Source organism: Tachyglossus aculeatus, assembly GCF_015852505.1.
Source record: "Tachyglossus aculeatus isolate mTacAcu1 chromosome 12 unlocalized genomic scaffold, mTacAcu1.pri SUPER_6_unloc_4, whole genome shotgun sequence".
In the NCBI taxonomy this organism is placed as follows: domain Eukaryota; kingdom Metazoa; phylum Chordata; class Mammalia; order Monotremata; family Tachyglossidae; genus Tachyglossus; species Tachyglossus aculeatus.
In genome coordinates, this window is record NW_024044831.1 from 93,049 (window position 1) to 117,551 (window position 24,503).

General features: G+C 42.6%; 2 protein-coding genes across 2 annotated transcripts; both read left to right on the forward strand.

Annotated features, from left to right (window-relative positions):
- Nucleotides 1-1,451: 1,451 nt before the first annotated feature.
- On the forward strand, nucleotides 1,452-13,189 carry LOC119921637 (olfactory receptor 1030-like). Its single transcript, XM_038741733.1, is given in 10 exon segments — nucleotides 1,452-1,983; nucleotides 1,986-2,139; nucleotides 2,141-2,338; nucleotides 2,741-2,820; nucleotides 2,917-3,019; nucleotides 3,197-3,233; nucleotides 3,564-3,702; nucleotides 5,527-5,604; nucleotides 6,562-6,651; nucleotides 12,867-13,189. Coding segments are annotated over 10 exon segments (1,734 nt in total).
- Nucleotides 13,190-16,820: 3,631 nt separating this feature from the next.
- Nucleotides 16,821-23,220, forward strand: LOC119921638 (olfactory receptor 5AS1-like). Its single transcript, XM_038741735.1, is given in 8 exon segments — nucleotides 16,821-16,950; nucleotides 17,499-17,894; nucleotides 17,897-18,278; nucleotides 19,946-20,172; nucleotides 21,709-21,878; nucleotides 22,320-22,466; nucleotides 22,928-23,014; nucleotides 23,182-23,220. Coding segments are annotated over 8 exon segments (1,578 nt in total).
- Nucleotides 23,221-24,503: the final 1,283 nt, after the last annotated feature.

Genomic DNA, 24,503 nt, shown 5'->3' on the forward strand with positions numbered 1-24,503 from the left:
ATTGTATTCTCCCAAGCGCTTAATACAGTGCTCTGCACACAATTGTCATACTCTACCATTGCGTTTCTGCAGGATCTGAAGTGTCACTTAATCTCAGCTACTTGTCACAATTATACCTCCATCATATGCCTCCAGCCATACCCGCGATACCTTCAAAATTGAGCTGACCACAAAATTGTCAACCTAACTGGGATACCGGTCCTGACTGTGTCTCTGACTCTGCAATGAGAGAGCAGTGGGGATGAGGAGAAAGACAACTTCAGTTAACTTATCACTTATGGGGAAACAAGATTACATATAAGCATCAAGTGCTGTGTACAGTGCCCTGTACACAGTAAGTCCTCTGTAAATACCACTGATTGATTGAGGATGCTTGGAGTTTGTTTTTGACATTTCCCAGAAGCATTTGCTGTGGGAAGAAATGCAAACCACCGACTAGAACCTTAAATGTACCATGTGGAGAGCATGGATTTTGTAGATTTTCCCTGGTAATTCTTCCCCAGATATTCCACACATCATAATTTGTAAAACAGCATCCTTCTACTCCACATAGATTGGGGAATGTATTCTCCCTTTTCATATTCTGGTCTGTGGACTTGCTTCTCAATACAATTAGGTCATTCTTTCTCCTCCTAAACAGGGATGAGCCTAAACAGGCTCACTATGCCTATTTGAAATCAATTCATCTGTATGTGACATTGCTGTAAACCTTATGGACCTGTTTCAAAAATGTATATTGTACAGTGGTGAAGGACTGCTTTGAGGTTAAACTGCTATTGCATGTATTTACTCCTTTGTGATTCCATTGCCCCTTAGATTTCCCCTTAGAAGTCACTGGGAAATATAATCCACCACAGCTTTTAAGATGATCATCATCTTGCTTTCCTGCCAGGATTTTATTTTATTTCAGTTGATTCAGATGCCTGGAAAAACCAGCAGTTGCTATCCTGAGTCATCTTCGAATTGAGGTCGTGCCATATTACCTCCAAGAGGCCTTCCCCAACTAACCCAATCAATCAATCAATCAATTGTATTTAGTGAGCACTTGCTGTGTTCAAGGCACACTTTGTGCAAGCCCCTCATTTTTACATCTTAGCCCTCCCTTCTATATCACCTATGCACTTGGGTCTATTCCCCTTGAACACTTTGGTATTCATCTCTCTCCCAGCCCCCAACTAGTTAGGTACATCCCCATCTGTAATACTTTTTAAGGTCTATCTCCCCCTCTCGTCGGTAAGCTCTTTGTGGGCAGGATTGTACTGTGTATTGTATATTGTACTCTCCCAAGCATTTAGTAAAGTGATTGGCACACAGTAACTGCACATTAAATGCTACTGATTGATTGAGAAAACTCCAAGAAGTGAGAGACAGGAGAAGGAAAGAAAGAGTGCCACTCACGTCTACTAATAGCCCTTTTTTGTATTTTAGTTGATTAAATTTAAATGAGCAAAATGTTTAATAGGAATTATACAGAAGTGACTGAATTTATTCTCCTGGGGCTGAAGGTTCAAGCAGAGCTGCATCCTATCCTCTTTGTGATGTTTCTTGCCATCTACCTCATCACCGTGGTGGAGAATGTCGGCATGATTGTTCTCATTCGAATCACTCCCAGACTGCACAATCCCATGTACTTTTTCCTTAGCCACCTCTCCTTCGTGGATCTATGCTATGCCACCAATATCTACCCTCAGATGCTGGTGCATTTCTTACCAGAGAAGAAGACTATTTCCTTTATTGGTTGTTTCATTCAATTTAATATTTTTGTCTCACTGGCCATCACCGAATACTATCTGCTTACAGTCATGGCTTACAACTGCTACGTGACAGTTTTCAGCCTACTGCTTTACGGCAGCAAAACATCTAGGGGAGTCTGCATTGGTCTGGTGATGGCTCCCTATGTCCATGGCTTCCTTAATGGCTTGATACAGATGGTGCTGATGCTTCATTTGTCATTTTGCAGTTCTAATGAAGTCAATCACTTCTACTTACCGATCCTCCTCTCTTACTCCTGTCTTGCTCTGACACCTTCGTCAAAGAAACTGCCATGTTTGTGGTAGCTGGTTTCAACCTCATCTGCTCTCTCTTGATCATTCTCATCTCCTATGACTTTATCTTTGCTGCCATTCTGAGGATCCGTTCAGTCCCACCTGACTGCTGTCACCATATTTTATGGGACTCTTCTCTGCATTCATATAACACCTCCCACTGAGCACTCAGTTGCACAGGGGAAAATAATTGCTCTCTTTTATACCTTTGTTTGCCCCATGTTGAACACTTTCATATACATCATGAGGAATAATGATGTGAAGGATGCTATGAACAGAGTTCTCAAATTTCGGTTGTTGACCAAATAAAATTTATCTTTCCTTTCCCTCCCACTTTCTCGAATCAGCTATCTGGCACAAGCATTTGAGTTGAATTCTGTTTCACATTAATAACATTTTTTAGTATTCCAAATCAGTGTTGATGATGTTCGTGGTATTTGTTAAGCACTCACTATGTGCCAAGCACTATGGTAGATACAGTTCAATTAGATCAGACTTGGTCCCCCTGCCACTTGGGGCTCACAGTTGTAGAGAGAGTGAAAAAAGGGCATTTAATCCTCATTTTACAGGTAAGAAAACTGAGGCACAGAGAACCTAAGTGACTTGCCCAAGGTCACACTGCAGATAAATGACAGAGCTGAAATTAAAGCTCAAGTCTCCTGATTCCCAGTCCTGTGTTGTACGACCTTCCTCAGTACCTCTAGAGGACTTAATGGTACTCAGGAGCCTCTTGAGGCGCTGGACCTGCGCCTCTCAGCATCTTTAGCCCCTTTGGGTAGCCCCATGCTCTTCTGAACCCATGATACAGTCAGCCAGTCTACCGATACTCCCCCATCCTGACTTGGTGTGTACTCACTCTCTTGCTCCACAGGTGCCCTCCCTGCCATCCGTCTTTGTGCATATATTGGTATTCATTACCAATACATTCTTCCCAGAACAGAGTTGGATGCCATGGTTCACCTGGGCAAACTCAAGTAAAGATGTGCTCCCTGGTGCAGTTGAATCAACTGAAGTAACACGTCTTCCTCTGCCCATCATCCTGCAGTCCTTCACAATCAAACCCAGACATTTATTTCATCTCTCTGATTCCTTTACTTTCCTTCTTTACTGTATTTCATATTGGTTTTAAATCTCTCAAATCCATTTCTTAGATCTTTTAACCTCCCCCTTCTATGCAAAAAAAACTGGGTATATCCATCTAGAATGTAAACTCATTGTGGGCATGGAATATGTCTGTTTATTGTTGTATTGTAGTTTCTCAAGAGCACAATAAGTGTTCAATAAGTGTTAAATAAATATCCATCTAGAATGTAATCTCATTGTGGGTATTGCATGTATCTGTTTATTGTTGTAATATAGCCTCCCAAGAGCACAATAACGTTCAATAAATATGACTATAACCTGACCAAGTTGCTTCTTTCAACAACTTCAAAATATTCTTCAGAAACCTTGGTCCTGAAATTATTTTTTGATACTATCATAAACTGTATGATAAAAAAGGTATCATGAACTTTCCAGCTCCCACAGTGGGTTACTCGAGGTAATATCCAGCCGACCAAAGATCTGGTCTTCACAGAGAAGACTTCAAATCAAAGACCCTTGGACCATCTGCACTGGAGGAAACACATCTTTCATTTGTTCATTCCCTTGCCTCTAGGTGAGTCTTTGTTAAATAAATGGTTTGAGACAGTTGAAGAAGCAACCACTGAAAAACTGCTAGTGATGACACAGACACTCTAACATGGGCATGCAGGTCAAAGTGTAAAAGAGTCAAATTAATTTAAGTAAACAAGCATGCTGAATTTCATTTTAATTTCCTTTGTGTCTATTGCAATTCCAATGAGGCTGTTCAGGGAAACAGCTGACAGGCTGATCAGGCAGTTGGTCCTGGAAAGGCGATTAACTGTTTGAACAGTTCCTGGGTTATTGTAGTCTTCTGTCAATTAACAAATTACATTAATTGAACTCTTGGTGCAGAATCCTGAGCACTTGGGAGAGTACAGTGTAACAGAGCTTGTTGACAAGTTCCCTACCCACAATTAGCTTACACTCTAGAGGGGGAGACAGACATTAATACAAGTAACTACATTATGCCTATGTAAATAAGTGCTGTGGGGCTGAGGGAGATGTGAATAAAGGTAGCAAACTGAGAAGCAGAATAATCTTGTGGATATAACATGAGCTTGGGAGTCAGAAAGACCTGGGTTCTAGTCCTGGCTCCACCATTTCTCTGCTATGTGACCTTGGGCAAATCACATAACTTCTCTGTGCCTCAGTTCCATGATCTAAAACATGTGAATTGAGACTGTGAGCTCCATGTGGGACATAGACTGTGTGTAACCTGATTAACCTGTATCTACCCCACTGCTTAATACAGTGTCTGGCATGTAGTGAACACTCCCAAATACCATGAAAAAACTAAATGCAATCAAAGACTTCAGTAGTATTTGAGAGGTGGTCTTTTCTATGAATATTGTGACAACTTCCCCTCCCCCTACCTAAACGTTGAGTTGATTAGAGTAGGAACTACATTTGTTAATTAATTTTATTATATGTCTCACCCTGTAGACTCTAAGCCCCTTGTGACCAGAGATTGTGTTTAACCAGGTTTATTGTATTGTACTTTCCCAAGCCTTTAATACAGTGTTCTGCTCACATAAGTGCTCAATAAATACCATCTTCACCCTACTTTACCCAGTGCCTAGCACAGTGCTTAATGCATTGTAATAACAATAACAATAACAATAATAATAATAATAATAATAATAATAATAATAATAGGCCAAGCACCAGTGTAGATACAAAATAATCAGGTCAGGCTCTGTCCCTATCACACACGAGGCTCAGAGTCTAGTGGGATTAATAAATAACTGGGGTAGTTGATCGATCATTCCATACAAGCTCAAAGACTTTTTCTATCTGGAGGAAAGACTCTATGAGATCTGCCTCATCTGAGACCACAGCTCTTAATCTACAGGATTCCTTCATCTATGAGAGAGAAAAAAGTCTTGTTTAATTCAAATATCCACAGTGCTATAAGAAAAGGATATCACTCTTTTCTTTCTAGTGAAGGACATCTGGATCTCACAGTAATAGAAAAATAGCCAAAAAAAGATGAGGGACATATTACAAAAAGTAAAAATCCAAACAAATTAATTGTTTCCTTTCACTTCAAGCCTACAGGGACATCAATCAATCAATCAATTATTCAACATTATTTATTAAATGCTTACCAGGATAGTGAATTACACATTTCAGAATGCTCTGCTGTAATTCTACATTGCCTCTTCAAGGTTCATTGGAAAGAGATTGAGCAGGGTGAAGGGTACCATCCCCCAGTATTCTGTCACTGGGCTCCAATCATATAAAAGCACTGCCACATTTTAAACCTATACCACACACCCTCTTCTCAAATTCTGTACACTCAAATGCTACTTAAATTCCTAAAATGAAAATGAAGGACTTACTGCTGATTCCTCAGAATTTTGTAACATCCTTGTTCATGTGAACCTGTCTCCATATGAAAGCCTGGCTTTCGATTCCATGGGCTGGGAATCTGGTTCATTCTGGATTCTCCCCCTTCAGACTCTCCTAGGCCTATCCCTTCCCAGAGATCCTAGTACAATTTCAGTGTCCTCAAGCCCTTTTGGTTCCCTTTATTCATCCCCATCCTCAGGCCCACAGCACTTATGGATGTGTTCCTAATTTATTTATTTATGTCTGTCTTCCCCTCTAAACTATAAGCTCGTTGTGGGCAGGGAATGTGTCTGTTATGTTGTTAAATTGTACTCTCCCACATGCTTAGTACAGTGCTCTGCACACAATAAATGCTCAATAAATGTTATTGATTGATTCTCCCATATTATTTTTTGCTTGTTGTTTCTGATATCATTGGAGAGGTAGCATGGCCTAGTGAATAGAGCACAGGCCTGGGAGTCAGAGGACCTGGGTTTTAATCATGGTTCAGCCACTTCTCTGCTTTGTGACCTTGGGCAAGTCACTTCACTTCTCTTTGCGTCCATTACTTTAACTGTAAAATGGGAATTAAGACTGAGCCTCATGTGGGACATGGACTGTGACCAACCTGATCAACTTACTTATACTCCAGCGCTTAGTACAGTGATTGGCACATAGTAAGTTTGTAACTAATATCATTTTAAAAGTATCAAAGTGTCCACTAGGCTTTCTCTCCCTTTTAGAGATGGAAATTGTACTGTTGCCAAATTGTACTTTCCAAGCACTTAGTACAGTGCTCTGCACACAGTAAGTGCTCAATAAATACAATTGAATGAAATAGTAGTTAGCACCTCTTTTCACTCATGAGTCATAATTTTGCTCATTCAGATTTCACAGTAGGGACTTTTCATAATCAGCATTGTTAATTTCCACTCTTTCAACATTAAGAGCAAACTCCAGGGATCAGTTCAGAAACAGATCTAAAATGCTTCTGTACTGTTCAAACTGGGAAGTCATTGTGAAAATACCTTCTTTTACAAGAATGTTCTGAAATTCTTAGGAGTTGGCAGTAAGTCCTTCATTTCCAGATTACCTAATTTAGAAATTTATGTAGTATTTGAGTGCACGGAGTTTGAAGAGAGGGTGGGTGGTATAGGTCTAAAATGTGGCAGTGCTTTTATATAACTGGAATCTGGAATGAAAAAAAATGACTGGCTGTCAATTATCAGTTATTTATCAGCCTGGAATGTGAATCAAGATTTAGAATATCAACAATTCGAGAATCACACCTAAAATCTCCTATTAACATTTCAATTCACAAAGGATGCACCCTACCTACTAGGCTAAGTTTTCAGTTTAGAGACAAGAAGTATACATGAATTCTGCAAAAGCATATGATGATTTCATATGAAATTATCTTTTAATATTAGTGAAGATATTTCTTATGACAATTGATGATAACTGTCAAGGTTAGGTACAATATATAGTTAGAAGAAGGAAATCTTAGCTATATTGACAGCCTATTTGCACCATCTGAAAAATTCAAAGGATTCTTGTGTGTTTCCCCTTCTTTGTCTTCTTCTGTCTCTCTGATTTTTTAATGATATTTGAGCACTTACTATGCACCAGGCACTGTACTAAGCACTGGAGTAGATACAAGAAAATCATTTTGGATACAGTCCCTGACTCACATGGGTCTCAAAGTCTAACTCCCCATTTTACAAATGAGGTAACTGAGGCACAGAGAAGTTGTGACCTGCCCAAGGTCATATAGCAGACAAGTGGCTGAGCCAGGATTAGAACCCAGTTTCTTCTGATTCCCAGACACGAGCTCAGTGTGAAAGGGAATACTGCTTCTCCTGCTTGTCCCTTTTCTTGTCCCCAAAATTATATGGTATTTCTTCGATCTCTCTTTTGGTTCTCCCTTTTTTATTCTCATATCTTGATTACTTTCCTGTCCTATTTCTTTCATCATCCTACATTTTCTTCCATCTTTCCTCCATTTTACACTGCTCCCTCCATTTTTCTTATTATCCCTGACAACCCCTCAGACATTCAGAAGATAGCAACATCTGCTCCTCATACTCCCATGCCCGGCTCCCCCAGCACTCCCCCCACAACACACACAGCATTCTCATACAATCCCTCCAACTTCCCCTTTGATGGGTCTTTTGAAGGCAGAGGTAAAATGGCATTTTGGTTTGAGCATCTGAAGCAAAATTAGCAACATGGGCATGGCTAACAAACTATAACCAGGATAACAAGACTTCAAAACATCCCACTTCCACATCCTCCCTTGACCTGGCCTGCTGGAGGAACCAGCCTAGGCTGTTGCACTGATATCCTTCTCATCCCTCCTAACTTGGAATTTCCATGGCTCCCTGCTGACTCCTTCATTAAACTCTGTCTCCAGAAGCCCCGGATTCTTATTCTGACCTCCTCCTTACCTGCTGTTTCAGACTTTAAAAAATCACCCCCGTCCCCTGCACACTTAGTTGCTGTGGGGCAGAACCTAGACTTCTAGTAAATCTAGAAAACATGGAACCAGGAGCTGGGTGTCCCAAGTCATGGCATGATCCATAAAGTAGAAACAGTGGGTTAGGCAAACATCCACATGGATATCCCTGGTGACTCCACTGCCACCCACCTTCTATCTCTACTTGACGCTGCCAACCTCCTGCTCCACCCCACCTCACCCACTCACCAACTTGGTCACACCCTCAACATCATCTCCTACCGCTGCACTATCTCCACCCTCACCAAATCTGAAATCCCTCTCTCTGATCATAACCTTCTCACCTGCCTCCTCACTCACACTCCTCTCCCCTGTAAATCTATCTTACTTCCTCAAAGAGACCTCCGTTCTCTCGACCCCATCCATCTTTCTGAGCGCCTCACACACCATCTCGCCTCCCTTTCCTCTCTACCCAATCTTAATGATTAGATTACTGCTCTCAACTCTACCCTCTCTACTCAGCTCGACTCCCTCGCTCCTCTTTCCCTTCGCTGCTCTAGTACCACTAACCCACAGCCCTGGATCACTGCCACTGTCTGCCTCCTTCGCTCTTATGCTCGAGCTGCTGAACGCCAATGACGAAAGTCTAAACACCATGCCAACCTCGTTCACTTCACGTTTATCCTTTCCTGCCTTAACACTGCCCTCTCCTCTGCCAGACAAAGCTATTTCTCCTCCCCTATTGACACCGATGCCCATCATCCCCATCAGCTCTTCCGTACATTTAACTCCCTTCTCAGGCCTCCGTTCTTCCCCCTCCTCCTTCCCTCCTTACTTCATTAATAAAATTAAATCCATCAGGTCTGAGCTACCCAAGGTCACTCGCTGCGCCCTTCTCCAACCTCCCGGCTCTCAACTCTCTCTGCTACTCTCCCATCCATCACCACTTGGCATGGAATGCCCTCCCTCCACACATCTGCCAAGCTAGCTCTCTTCCTCCCTTCAAAGCCCTACAGAGAGCTCACGTCCTCCAGAAGGCCTTCCCAGACTGAGCCCCCTCTTTCCTCTCCCCCTCCTACCCCTCCCTATCCCCCCTTACCTCCTTCCCCTCCCCACAGCACCTGTATATATGTTTGTACAGATTTATTACTCTATTTATTTTACTTGTACATATTTACTATTGTATTCATTTTATTTTGTTAATATGTTTTGTTTTGTTGTCTGTCTCCCCCTTCTAGACTGTGAGCCTGCTGTTGGGTAGGGACCATCTCTATATGTTGCAAACTTGTACTTCTCAAGCGCTTGGTGCAGTGCTCTGCACACAGTAAGCGCTCAAAAATACGATTTAATGAATGAATGAATGAATCCTTCCCAGCAGTACCCTCAGATGAGATCTCCTCCCTCCTCTCAAGTGCTACTCCAGCCACCTGTACTTCTGACCCCATTCCCTCTCATCTTTTGAAATCTCTTGCTCCGTCCCTTCTCCCCTCCATAACTTCCATCTTCAACCGCTCAGTCTCCACTGGTTCCTTCCCCTCTGCCTTCAAACATGCCCACGTCTCTCCTATCCTAAAAAAACCCTCTCTTGACCCCACCCACCTTCTATTTATCACCCTATTTCCCTTCTACCATTCCTTTCCAAACTCCTTGAATGAGTCATCTACACACACTGCCTCGAATTCCTCAACACCATCTCTCTCCTCGACCCCCTCCAATCTGGCTTCCATCCCCTATGTTCCACGGAAAATGCCCTCTCAAAGGTCAGCAATGACCTCCTACTTGCCAAATCCAACGGCTCGTACTCTATCCTCATCCTCCTCGACCTCTCAGCTGTCTTTGACACTGTGGACCACCCCCTTCTCCTCAACATGCTATCCAACCTTGGCTTCACAGACTCTGTCCTCTCCTGGTTATCCTCTTATCTCTCCGGCCATTCATTCTCAGTCTCTTTTGCGGGCTACTCCTCCCCCTACCATCCCCTTACTGTAGGGATTTCTCAAGGGTCAGTTCTTTCTCCCCTTCTGTTCTCTATCTACACTCACTCCCTTGGTGAACTCATTCGCAGCCACGGCTTCAACTATCATCTCTACGCTGATGACACCCAAATATACATCTCTGCCCCTCCTCTCTCTCCCTTCCTCCAGGCTTGCATCTCCTCCTGCCTTCAGGACATCTCCATCTGGATGTCTGTCCGCCATCTAAAACTCAATATGTCCAAGACTGAACTCCTTATCTTCCCTCCCAAACCCTGCCCTCTCCCTGACTTTCCCATCACTGTTGACAGCACTACCATCCTTCCCGTCTCACAAGCCCGCAACCTTGGTGTCATCCTCTGACTGTGAGCCCACTGTTGGGTAGAGACTGTCTCTATATGTTGCCAACTTGTACTTCCCAAGCGCTTAGTACAGTGCTCTGCACACAGTAAGCGCTCAATAAATACGATTGATGATGATGATCCTCGACTCTGTTCTCTCGTTCACCCCTCACATCCAGTCAGTCATCAAATCCTGCCGGTCTCACCTCTTCAACATCGCCAAGATCTGCCCTTTCCTCTCCATCCAAACTGCTACCCTACTCGTTCAATCTCTCATCCTATCCCGACTGGATTACTGCATCAGACTCGTCTCCGATCTCCCATCCTCCTGTCTCTCCACAATTCAATCCATACTTTACGCCGCTGCCCAGATCGTCTTTGTGCAGAAACGTTCTGGGCATGTTACTCCCTTCCTCAAAAATCTCCAGTGGCTACCAATCAACCTACACATCAGACAAAAACTCCTCACCCCCGGCTTCAAGGCTCTCCATCACCTCGCCCCCTCCAACCTCACCTCCCTTCTCTCCTTCTACAGCCCAGCCCGCACCCTCCACTCCTCTGCTGCTGTTCTCCTCAATGTGCCTCGTTCTCACCTGTCCCACCGTCGACCCCCTGGCCCACGTCATCCCCCTGGCCTGGAATGCCCTCCCTCCACACATCCGCCAAGCTAGCTCTCTTCCTCCCTTCAAAACACTACTGAGAGCTCACCTCCTCCAGGAGGCCTTCCCAGACTGAGCCCCCTTCTTCCTCTCCCCCTCCTCCCCCTCCCCATCCCACCTGCCTTACTTCCTTCCCCTCCCCACCGCACCTGTATATATGTATATATGTTTGTACGTATTTATTACTCTATTTATTCATTTATTTTACTTGTACATATTTATTCTATTTATTTTATTTGGTTTAACTTTTTGTTTTGTTGTCTGTCTCCCCCTTCTAGATTCTGAGCCCACTGTTGGGTAGGGACTGCCTCTATATTTTACCAACTTGTACTTCCCAAGCGCTTAGTACAATGCTGTGCACACAGTAAGCGCTCAGTAAATACGACTGAATGAATCTGCAACCCACTGCCCTATACTGGTATCATTTCCAGGGCAATCTGCCCTAAAATGATCATTAGTGCATGCGTAGCAGTCTTCTTGAATTCAGCACTGTACCAAGCACCTGGGAGAGTTCTATATAATAACAGACACATTTCCTACCCATGATGAGCTTACAGTCTTTATGGGGAGGCAATGTGTCTGTTGTTTCTTACTTCCCAAGTACTTAATACAATGCAGGGCAGGCAGTGATACGCTATTACTAATATCTATCACTGGTATTTATCACAGACTTACCATGTGCAGAACACTCTACTAAGGACTTGGGAGAGTACAATATAATAGAGTTGGTGGACACATTCCTTGTCCACAATGAGATAACAGTCTAGGGGTCAAAATTGAAGGCTGGGGAAGAGGACATTTTTTTCCAGCTCTTCCAGATGAAACAACCACCCACTACTTCCAGCTGATCTCCCTTTATCTTGATTACAATGAGCTATTTAGGGGCACCTGGCTGCTTTCTTTTGTTTTAATAGCACTACTACACTTGTTACACTTACCACAGCACTTAACTACTACTACTACTACTACTACTAGTACTACTACTACTACTACTACTAGTAGTAGTAGTAGTAGTAGTAGTAGTAGTAGTAGTGCTTCTTGAAGGAAAAGAACCCAAGATGATAGACAAAGATATTACTTGCATGCTAAAATGAAAAATGATATTTCACCTCAGACTTTCTTTCCCAAACTCCTGCTCCAGTGCTTTCTGTTAGACCCACTTTAATAACTATCCAAAGGGAAACGTTAGTGGGAAAAAGGTCATTCAACCCCCGTACAGCCCTGAACTGACTGAGTTGCTTTCTAATAATAATAATGGCATTTGTTAAGCGCTTACTATGTGCCAAGCTCTGTTCTAAGCGCTGGGGTAGATACAATATATTCAGGCTGTTCGATGTGGGGCTCAAAGTCTTAATCCCCAGTTTACAGATGAGGTAACTGAAGCACAGAAAAGTGAAGTGACTTGCCCAAAGTCACACAGAAGACAAGTAGTGGGGCCAGTATTAGAACCCACGACCTCTGGCTCCCAAACCTGTACTCTTTCCACCAAGCCACCCTGCTCCAACTATATAAATTTCCACACATAAATAAGAAATCAGCCATTATTCAGTAGGATTAATTACAACTCCTCTGCTCTCCTGAGGATGAAATGCTTCAGAGATGAGGTCCCATATGCCATCAAACACCAGATAAAAACCTCTTCATGCTTCACAATAGCAGCTTCGGAAACTGAGGAAGAAATGCCCCCCTCCAGCTATATGTAAGTATTAGGATTTAAGATGTCGAGAGGAAAATCATTGAACATAGTCAAAATGCACTTGGGAAGAGTGTGGGTGGTAGTTTTGTTTTGTTTTTTCTTCAATACGTTAGCAGACTCAAGAACTAAGAACAATTAAATTGAATCCCCAAGGCTATGACTAGATATGTTATGCTTGTCTTCTGTTGTTTTTCATGGTATACATGATTCTAATTTTAATTATGATGCCTTCCTTGTTTAGAAATAACTGGTGTACTAGACTGGAAGCTCTCTCTGAAATCATACTGGTTTACAATGGCTGAAGGGCTGTTCTTATTGGGGGTCAAAAATCTTTGCAACCTCAAAGGACTAGAGAGCTTTTTCTACAAATCCTCTCTCCTATACATAAATATATTTAATGAAACAGAGACTGACCCTCTTAATATAAAGGAGGAGGGTCACAGACATTCTCTTCTGGCTCCAAACGCCATATGGAGTTTGGGACATTTTCTACTCTTTTGGAAATTGGTTATGCTGGAGAGGTTTAAGAAATGCGACTTAAAAACAATGCTTCATACATTTTAAGTTATCTGTACCTTTGTCTTTAACGGCAAGGTGACATATATAATAGGGTGAAATAGTGAATAACATGCTTTTTGGCCATGAGCAAGAGTGATTTTTCTGTAAAAATGTAATTATGTTTCTGTTTCATCCAAAGTAATCTCTATTTTAAATCATTTGGGATGGATTAACTTGTATCTACCCTAGCACTTAGAACATGCTTGACACATAGTAAGTGCTGAACAAACGTAATGATGATGATGATGATGATAATAATTTAGACGAGTCCATGCGAACTGACATTGTTATATATCCCAAACCATCAATTAGCCCAATATATTTTGAGCTCTTTCATGTTGCTCTTAGGGTCTATAAGCCAGTCACCTGGTAGTGACAACGGAAGTCAGTTGTTAGACCTGGCCATGCTTTGTAGCCACAGAGCAGGATTGGCTTCTGAGTTAGGTAGGGCAGATTTCTTGGGCTGATTTCATTGTTCACAGGACAAGAACCAATGAATTGGCCAGTAGATCTGTTAGAGTTCTCTCCTTTCAATGAATCAGTAAAATAATTCCAAATAGTTTTCCCCTATGATATATTGAAATCTAGACTGTCTGCATCCATATGAACTAGTTTGTTTCTCTGCAAGAAGCAAACTGAGCTTTGATTCTGAACTGATCCTCACCAAGACTGAGCTTTGATTGTGTTTGAATGGACAAAAGGAATGAACAGTTGAGAGAAATATTTTGTTAATTTTGGGAAAACTAAGTATTCCTTTGGAAATAGAGGTTTTTGGGACCCAGATTTGCATTTTTAGCTGTTGTACAGGTCGAAGTGGAATTATAAGATTGGAATTATAAGATTTGAGAGCTCTTGAGAGGTCACACACTCTTCATTTCCCTTCCCAGCACTGTACAGTATACGCTCAGCCTCTTGTACTTCACGAACAAGCCCACGGGGGTAGCTTCACTGTTCAGACACGGAATGAGTGGTCATAATCATTGATATTTACCAAGCATTTATTGTGTGCACAGCACTATACTAAGTAGTTGAGAGAGTACTTTACAATCAAGTTGATAGATATGATCCCTGCCCAAAGGAGTTTGCAATCTAGTTCAATGGTAAATTCTGAATAGTTCAAGATTTAATCCATTCCTAAATAATAATAATAATAATTGTGGTATTTGTTAAGTGCTTACTATGTGCCATTGTACTAAGCACTGGGGTGGATATAAGCAAATTGGGCTAGACACAGTCCTTGTTCCACATGGGGTTCACAGTCTTAATCCCCATTTTACAGATAATGTAACTGAGGCACAGAGAAGTGAAGTGATTTGACCAAGGGGTCACACAGCAGACAAGTGGAGGAGCCAGGATTAGAACGCAGACCCTTCCGACTACCAGGCCCATGCTCTATAATAATAATAATAATAATGGTGTTTGTTAAGTGCTTAACTGTGTGCCCGCCCTGTGCTAAGCACTGGGGTGGATACAAGCAGATCAGGTTGGACCCTATCTCTGTCCCTTGTGGGTCTCACAATCTCAATCCCCATTTTACAGAGGAGGTAACTGAGGCCCAGATAAGTGAAGTGACTTGCCCAAGGTCACACAACAGACAAGTGTCAGAGCCAGAATTAGAACCCATCATCTTCTGAGTCCCAGGCCTGTGCTCTATCCACTATGCCATGCTGCTTCTCATTATCTACTAGGCCACAGGTTTTTTTGTCAGAACTCACTCTTCTGATGGGAAATTTTGGTCCAGAGCAGTATCTCACTGAGTGTTTTTCATCTTAGTGGAGACATAACAGAATTTATCCCCTGAAAGATTTGGATTGTGGGCGGGGTGGGGGGAGTGTTTACATTCTCACCAACTGAATTCTTCTCTTCTAGAGAAAATTAGCTCCTTGGTAAGTGCTTACTATGTGCCAAGCACTGTTCAAAGTGCTGGGGTAGAGAAAATGTAATCAGGTTGTCCCATGTGGGGTTCATAATTTTAATCCTCATTTTACAGATGAGGTAATGGAGGTATAGAGAAGCTAAGTGACTTGTCCGAAGTTACATAGCTGATAAGTGGCAGAGCCAGGTTTAGAACGCACAACTCTGACTCCCAAGTCTGTGCTCCTGCCACTATACCATGCTGCTTCTTGTATCTACCCCGGTGCTTAGTACAGTGCCTGGCACATGGTAAGTACTTAAAGAATAGCATGAAAAAAGTGCTTGGGAGAGTACAAAAGAAATAGGAACAAGCCCTGTCCTCAAAGAGTTTGCAATTTATTACTGCGTGCAAAGCACTGAATTAAGCATTTTGGAGAGTACTGGTAGTATTGGTAGACGTAATTTCTGCCCTCAAGGATATTATAGTTTAGGGGGGGGTGAAGAGGATTTCATAGGGTGCCTAAATAGCTCAGTCCAGCCCTGTGCCTTTTGGGGCTGCCCAGCCTCAAATAGAGATAATCTAGCTGGAAGCTTTCATGATTAAATCCTGTCACCAGCCCTTGAGCTCCTAAATTCCTCAGGGAAGAAGAAGATATATACCTTGGGCAAGGGAATACGCCCAGAGATGAGAATTCCCAAGTTCCCCGTGTATAACTAGGAAGAAAGATAGTTAATGACCTCTGGTAATAATAATAGTATTTTATTTAGTAGTAAAAGTTTTTAGTGCTTGCTATGTGCAAAGCCTGTTACTCAGCACAGGGAAAGAAATACATAGATGACTTTTAGACATGGTTCCTGATCCCCAGGGGGCTCACAACCTAAGAACCATGGGGTGGGGAGTCGGGGGAGTGAGGGAAGAATGGTATTGGCAACAGACATAGAAGAAGAGCAAAGAAAATTACAAAAGACCAAAATGACAACAAACATATTTATTGTGGGCAGGGAATGTGCCTGCTAAGTCTGTTGTGTTGTATACTCCCAAGCACTTAGTACAGTGTTCTGCACATAGTAAGCACTCAATTAATACAGTTATTTGATGAAAGGAGCACCAGAATTTCACTCATCCACATAGCAGTCCCAGATTTCACGGGTGCAGCCACGCCAGTGTCCTTCTCGAGCGTCTAAAAGTCCAGAAAGTCACATGCATGGTGGTCGAGTCCTTGCCTGGGTGGAACAGTTGGCATCACAACAAATCATTTATTTAGGAGGGTATTAACGGGTACATATGTATACGAACTTTAGCTTCTTAATACAAGGACATGTTATTACTTACAAGATGCTGGCTTCAAATCATGCTGCTGTGGTATTTTGAGAGGTTTCCAAACAAAACCCTCTTGAGATGGCTAACAATAGGTGAAATTTCCCTCCTCTACTCTGAAGTAGGTTAACAAACAGAGTAACATAGAGGAACATTTTCTACATAAGCAAAGATGTGTGTGTTTTTATTGGTCTGTGAATTGTTTTTCCATATATCCTTCAGAATGGTGATGCACCGCAAGAAATTTGGATTCTTCAACCCCTGCTTTCATTGATCCTTCAGGGCTCCTAGTTCCCCAACCTGGAATCTTCTAATAATATCCTCCCTCAAAAAGAAATAATAATGGCAAATGACATTTATTGAAGTTTCAAGGATTTTGTAACAACATCCATTCCCACGAGGAAGGTAATTCCGACAATCCATCAACAGTGGGACCCCAGCATAAAGGACATCCAAATCAAGATGATGGCTGAGAGAAATTTTACCTTGCTGACTGAGTTCATTTTTGTAGGATTCACAGATTTTCGACCTCTCAGACTTACCCTTTTTCTGGTGTTTCTTGGGGTTTATGTATTAACTTTGGCGGGGAATATTGTAATAATAATAATCATCATCATCATCAATCGTATTTATTGAGCGCTTACTATGTGCAGAGCACTGTACTAAGCGCTTGGAAAGTACAAATTGGCAACATATAGAGACAGTTCCTACCCAACAGTGGGCTCACAGTCTAAAAGGGGGAGACAGAGAACAAAACCAAACATACTAACAAAATAAAAATAGAATAGATATGTACAAGTAAAATAAATAAATAAACAAATAGAGTAATAAACATGTACAAACATATATACATATATACAGGTGCTGTGGGGAAGGAAAGGAGGTAAGATGGGGGGATGGAGAAGGGGACAAGGGGGAGAGGAAGGAAGGGGCTCAGTCTGGGAAGGCCTCCTGGAGGATGTGAGCTCTCAGTAGGGCCTTGAAGGGAGGAAGAGAGCTAGCTTGGCGGATGGGCAGAGGAAGGGCATTCCAGGCCCTGGGGATGACGTGGGCCGGGGGTCGATGGTGGGACAGGTGAGAACGAGGTACAGTGAGGAGATTAGCAGCGGAGGAGCGGAGGGCGCGGGCTGGGCTGTAGAAGGAGAATAATGGTTTTGGTCAATACCAGCTCAAGCCTACAAAAACCCATGTACTATTTTCTCAGTAATTTGTCTTTCCTGGACATCAGTTATTCAACAGCCATTGCTCCCAAAATGCCGGTGAACCTCTTAGCAGCGAAGAGAAGCATTTCTATGTATGGCTGTGCACTACAGATGTATTTCTTCGGTTGCTTTGCAGATGCTGAATGCCTTATTCTGGCAGCAATGGCATACGATCGCTATGTGGCTATCAGCAACCCATTACTTTACTCACCACTTGTGTCTCGGAGGGTCTGTGTTGGTTTTATAGTTGGGGCATACGTAAGTGGGAGCATCACCTCAATTGTGCACGTTTGGCTCATGTTCAGGTTGCCATTCTGCGGCTCCAATCTGATAAATCATTTTTTTGTGATATCCCCCCGTTGTTAGCATTGTCCTGTGCTGACATCCATTTAAATGAGCTCTTGCTTTTTCTTTTATGTGGCTCTATCCAAACAAGCACTTTTATTATCATTTTCTTGTCATATGTATCTATTCTCATCACTGTCTTGAATATCAAGTCTTCGGGAGCAAGAAGCAAAACCTTGTCCACCTGTGTTTCCCACCTGGTAGCCGTCATTTTATTCTATGGGACCCTTCTGTTCATGTACTTACGCCCTATTGCTACCTATTCCCTGGACACAGACAAAGTTGTTGCTCTGTTTTATACTGTAGTCTTTCCCATGTTTAACCCGATTATCTACAGCCTGAGGAATAGAGATGTGAAAAATGCTGTCAAGAAACTGTTAACAGAAAAAAAATATTTTTCCAAATGAATATAGTTTTCTTCTTCTTCAAAAGCCTTTAGAAAGGGAGTTTCAGAAAAGCAAATCAAAGTGCCATGCATTCTATTGTGATGAGTGACATGTGGTGAGGGATTTATTTAATGAGGTGAAATGAAAAGTTGAGCAACCATCAAATTTGATCCAAAGTGATTCAAGGGTCCAGATCATTTTTTTTCTTCAAGAGTAGTTTGTTGGTCTTAATTATCTGGGCAACTGCCATAACACGTCCCTTCACTTGGTGAGGAACACACTGCCTGAGAGCAAGAATGTGTTCCTTAAAATGAATTGAATTTCACTGAAACGTTGATACACCCTGACTTTGATGCTTCAGGATGGAAAAAGTATTCTAGCCAGACATACCAACTAATTTCCAATCTTGTTACTATTATTATTACTTTTTAAACGGTATTTGTTAAGCAATTACTATGGGCTAGGCACTATACTAAGCACCTGGATGAGTACAATAATCAAGTTGGACACAGTCCTTGTTCCACATAGAACTCACAATCTTCCTCCCCATCTTACAGATGAGGTAACTGAGGCACAAAAAATTTAAATGACTTGTCCAAGGTCACAGAGCAGATGAGTGGCAGAAAAGGGATTAGAATCCAGAACCTTCTGCCTCTCCGTCCCGGGCTCTATATAAATAAAATATTCCATATCACATTTTGCTTTACTAGCAAATTGAGTAGCTGTATTTATCCCTTCCACTTAAGGCTACTCTGTACTATTACTGCCATCTTCTCCATCAGTGTCTTTCCCTTCTCCCCACTGTCACCCTCCCACTCTCAAACAGAGACCCACTCGTATATCTAGAGACCACTTGCACCTCTGATCACACACGTATACACAAATGTGAAGCAGCGTGGCATAGTAAAGAGCCCAGGCTTAGAAGTCAGAGGATGTGGGTTCTAATCCCAGCTGTGTGACCTTGGGCAAATCACTTCACTTCTCTGGGCCTTAGTTACCTCATCTGTAAAATGGGGATTAAGACTGTGAGCCCCAAGTAGGAGAACCCTATTACCTTGTAACTACCCCAGCCCTTAGAACAGTGCTTGGTACATAGAAAGCATTTAGCAAATATCATAATTATTATTATTACACAAATGCAGCCATGCCCACGGACAAAAACATAAAAATAAGTGAACTGACACTCAGCTACGACCTTAGAGACCAGCACATTCTAAATTACACACCTTGGGATGGGAAGTTAGGGCCAAGTCTGTTTCCCAGTGTTGAATCCTGATTTATTCATGCACCGTCTAAATTAGAATGGATTTTATGATCTGCATTAGTGTTGATAACATGGTTTACTGTAAATGGGTAACACTCTTGTATATTATGTCTATCTCAAGTCTATCTCTCCCTTTAGATTGTAAACTCATTGTAGGCAGGGTACATGTCTACCAACTCTGTTATATTGTACTCCCTCATATGTGTAGTACGGTGCATTGAACATAGTAAGCAGTCAATAAATTTCAGTGATGATGATGATCAATTGACCTACTTAATTTCACCCTTCTCTATTCTATGTCATTCTGTTGCCCAAAAGAGAATCTTCAAAACTGCCATTCTGCATTTATCTCCACTGTTTAAACCTCTAGTAATTACCCACTCCTCTCTGCAGCACCCAGAGACTCCTAAATCATTGGTTTTATGCCGCTAAATTAATTATCTTCTTCCTACTTATCCACTCTCTTCTCCCACTACAGCCCACTAGCACTCTTCACTTCTTTCAAGCTAACCAACTCACATCCAGCCAAGCTCCCAGTATTCCATGGCACAAGAGGAAGTATACACAGTGGCTTATACCCGGCTTGACCCTCCTGATTTTCAGCCTGAGGAACAAGGATGGTCTTGTCTCTCATACTGCCAATGCTTTCCCCATGCCCTTCCCTCTTCCTGGAACTCCCTCCCACTTCATGTCAGAATGATCATCTTCCTCATCCTTCTCACGTTCAAAACCCTTGTATAGTCACATCTCATCCAAAGAGAACTTCTCTGTTAATTGCTATTCTCCTCAGGTTAAATCACCACATCTACCATCTCAGCAGTTCGGCACTTCCTGAGCACTTCTGAATTCACAATGCCCAGGAGCACTTATGTACAGATCTTTGAGTGAAGCACTCTATTTCCTAACTCATGTACAAACTCTACAGATCACATTTAAAAAGTATGATATTTCTTATGTACAAAATCTACTAATCACATTAAAAAAGTATGATATTTGTTAAGTTCTTACTCTGTGTCAAGCACTGTACTAATCCCTGGGGTTGATTAAAGATAATTGGGTTGGACACAGTCCCTGTCTCACGTACAGCTCACAGTCTCAATCCCCATTTTACATATGAGGTAACTGAGGAACAGGGAAGTTAAGTAACTTGCCCAAGGCCACACAACAGATGAGTGGCAGATCCAGGATTAGAATCTACATCTTCCGACTCTCAGGTCTGTGCTCTTTCTATGAAACCACATTGCTTCTCGACAGGCCACATTACTTCTTTTCTACTTCTCTGAAAAAGTGTTTCAGTCTTTATGCAGAGCACTGTCTACTATCATATATTAGTAATTATACATTAATTTTAATACAAACGAGGACATACACACATGTAGCATTACCGTTGCTCTTCCCTAAACGTTGGGGTTGGACAGTCTCAAAGTTAAAAAGAAGAGGGATCTACACTTGTGCCATAACAGAAGTCTGAGCCCAGGGGACCCAAAAGGCAAGTTAATGGTCCAATCTGTGGGTTTCCTGAGTTTTGGGACTGTGCTATGAGCCAAGGAGTTTGTCCCCAAGTAATCCTCAGTTCAATATAAAAGCACCTTCATTATCCATATAAGCTCCTTTTAGGCTGAATCCTCCCAGAAACAGGAGTTTAATCATTCTGAACTTCACATGATTAAAGATAGCGAGTATTTCATTGCCATTCTAACACCCTCTTCTGATACAGGAAGTCTATCACCATGAGGGAAGAATATTCTGCTCTCCACTTACTGGCTAGGTCTCTGCAGGCAAGTGAAGTGGAGAGTCAAACTGCTATCTAGCGAATCTGATTAGAATTGATAGGCAAAATTCCTCTATTATGAAAGTAAGTGGCTATATTTTTTACTTGTAAAGTAGAATTGGAAGACAAAAATCAAAGCTACTGAACAGGTGAGGACATTTTGAGTGAAATTACTATGTGGTTGCGTTAACATATATCTGGCTATTTGGACTTTCAAATTAAAGGTTATACCATCTAAAAAGTTAGAGCAATGTACATTTTCAGGTAGTTTCTCAGTGAATAAGGGAAATCAATGTCATAATCTTCCTAGCTTTTAGCATAGTGAAAAAGAGGCTTTTCTAAATTTTGTCCCTTTCCTTACAACCCATTCCTGGCTGAATCTCAGCAGTGAAAGCCCAGTTAGTGAGCGGGTGTTCCCAGGACACAGTTCTCTACCTCGATTCTGCAGCTCCTTGGAGGCATTCTGAACATCACCAGTTCCACAATGCACCGAAGCATGGTCTAACACATCTGATGGTTTTTGAATGGAAGAAGATGGAAGAGTCTGATTTACAAGTAAAAATAGTTGGGATCACTATTTATTCAAGAATAAAGTTAGTCATTTTACCAGCCAGTTAACAGAACATGTTAATAATAATAACAATAGAGGTATTAGGTGCTTACTGTGTATCAGGCACTGTACTAAGTGTTGGGCAGTCTATCAGTCCCTGCCCACATGGGCCTCACAGTCTTAATTCCCATTTTACAAATGAGGAAACTGAGGAGGTGAAGTGACTTGTTCAAGGGCACACAGCAGACAAGTGGCAGAGCAGGGATTAGAAGCCAGGTCCTTTAGACCCCCAGGCTCGTGCTCAATCCACTAGGCCATACTGCTTCCCTACATACTCAGTGGAAAATGCTGTGCTTTCTCTGCCATCCCAGGGGGAAGAACTCCAAATTCTTCAACTACAGTTTATTCATTTTAGTCTACTCAAATTGCCAAATTTTCTCCTCAAGGCTTTATATTACAACTCAGCTTCTTGTGGGTCCCTTACCACTAAAGTGGTAAAACTCTGGTTCCTTTTGCTTTCTGCCATGGATACACAGCTATCTATATTAATGAGGCCTGAAGCTGATTTAACGAAAATAGTAACAATAAAAATGGTAATAATGATGAGAGTAATAATTTCTGCCCTCTGTACGTGAGATGACTGGGCTGACTAATAGGGATGTCATAAGGACGGTATTATTATCCTTCCCTCTTATGTTCAGCATAAGAAATCAAGGGGTGGGCCTGGGAGTCAGGAGACTTGGGTTCTAATCCTAGCTCTGCCCCTTACCTGCTGTCTGATATTGGTCACTTAACTTCTCTGTGCCTTAGTTCCATGGGGATTCAACATCAGTTCTCCCTCTTTCAGCCTCATGTTGGATCCGATTATCTTGCATCCACTGCAGCACTTAGAACAGTGTTTGTCACATAGTGAGTGTAAATATATTATTGTCCTTGTGTTCAAAGTCAAGGGACACGATTTAACACCACGGCTGGCCTGTGTTTGAGCCAGAGGGGCAGACACACACTCCTGGAGATTCTCCCAAATGCTGATTCCTATTGCTCTGTCCCCCAGTTGATCTTTCTTCTGTGTACCAGAGAGATCCACGCTGTCAAAGAGCAGAGTAGGCAGCAGGACACGTGGCTTCTTTCCTTGGAATGGGTACCTCTTACTAATCGAGAATTAGTTGGGAAGAGATTGGGCATAAGAGTGGTTTCTTTTTCCTCCATAGTTCCTAAACCACTCCACAATGGAGAATAGGACTCGGCTATAACAGAAAAATAGGATTGGTTTTCATGGCCACAAAATAACTTTGGTTTCTGATTCAGGTTTCTTTCAAACTCCACATCCTGAGGTTGCATAACTGAATAGGGTATGGTTATTAGTCGTCTCAGTAGTTTTACCTTTGGTTTTCAAACTAGGAAAGAGGTGTTTTGAGTAAGCCTGTGATTCAGTATTGTTCATCACAAAAACACAGTAGTTGCAGCTAGAAACAAATCAAGACAAAACAAAGCAAATTACATCTGGAATGACCTCATTCGCTCCCACGGCTTCAACTATCATCTCTACGCTGATGACACCCAGATCTACATCTCTGCCCCTCCTCTCTCCCCCTCCCTCCAGGCTCGCATCTCCTCCTGCCTTCAGGACATCTCCATCTGGATGTCCGCCCGCCACCTAAAGCTCAACATGTCAAAGACTGAGCTCCTTGTCTTCCCTCCCAAACCTTGTCCTCTCCCTGACTTTCCCATCTCTGTTGACGGCACTACCATCCTTCCCGTCTCACAAGCCCGCAACCTTGGTGTCATCCTCGACTCCGCTCTCTCATTCACCCCTCACATCCAAGCCGTCACCAAAACCTGCCGGTCTCAGCTCCGCAACATTGCCAAGATCCGCCCTTTCCTCTCCATCCAAACTGCTACCCTGCTCATTCAAGCTCTCATCCTATCCCGTCTGGACTACTGCACCAGCCTTCTCTCTGATCTCCCATCCTCGTGTCTCTCTCCACTTCAATCCATACTTCACGCTGCTGCCCGGATTATCTTTGTCCAGAAACGCTCTGGACATATTACTCCCCTCCTCAAAAATCTCCAGTGGCTACCAATCAATCTGCGCATCAGGCAGAAACTCCTCACCATGGGCTTCAAGGCTCTCCATCACCTCGCCCCCTCCTACCTCACCTCCCTTCTCTCCTTCTACTGTCCAGCCCGCAACCTCCGCTCCTCCACCACTAATCTCCTCACTGTACCTCGTTCTCGCCTGTCCCGCCATCGACCCCCGGCCCACATCATCCCCCGGGCCTGGAATGCCCTCCCTCTGCCCCTCCGCCAAGCTAGCTCTCTTCCTCCCTTCAAGGCCCTGCTGAGAGCTCACCTCCTCCAGGAGGCCTTCCCAGACTGAGCCCCTTCCTTCCTCTCCCCCTCGTCCCCCTCTCCATCCCCCCATCTTACCTCCTTCCCTTCCCCACAGCACCTGTATATATGTATATATGGTTGTACATATTTATTACTCTATTTATTTATTTATTTATTTATTTATTTTACTTGTACATTTCTTTCCTATTTATTTTATTTTGTTGGTATGTTTGGTTCTGTTCTCTGTCTCCCCCTTTTAGACTGTGAGCCCACTGTTGGGTAGGGACTGTCTCTAT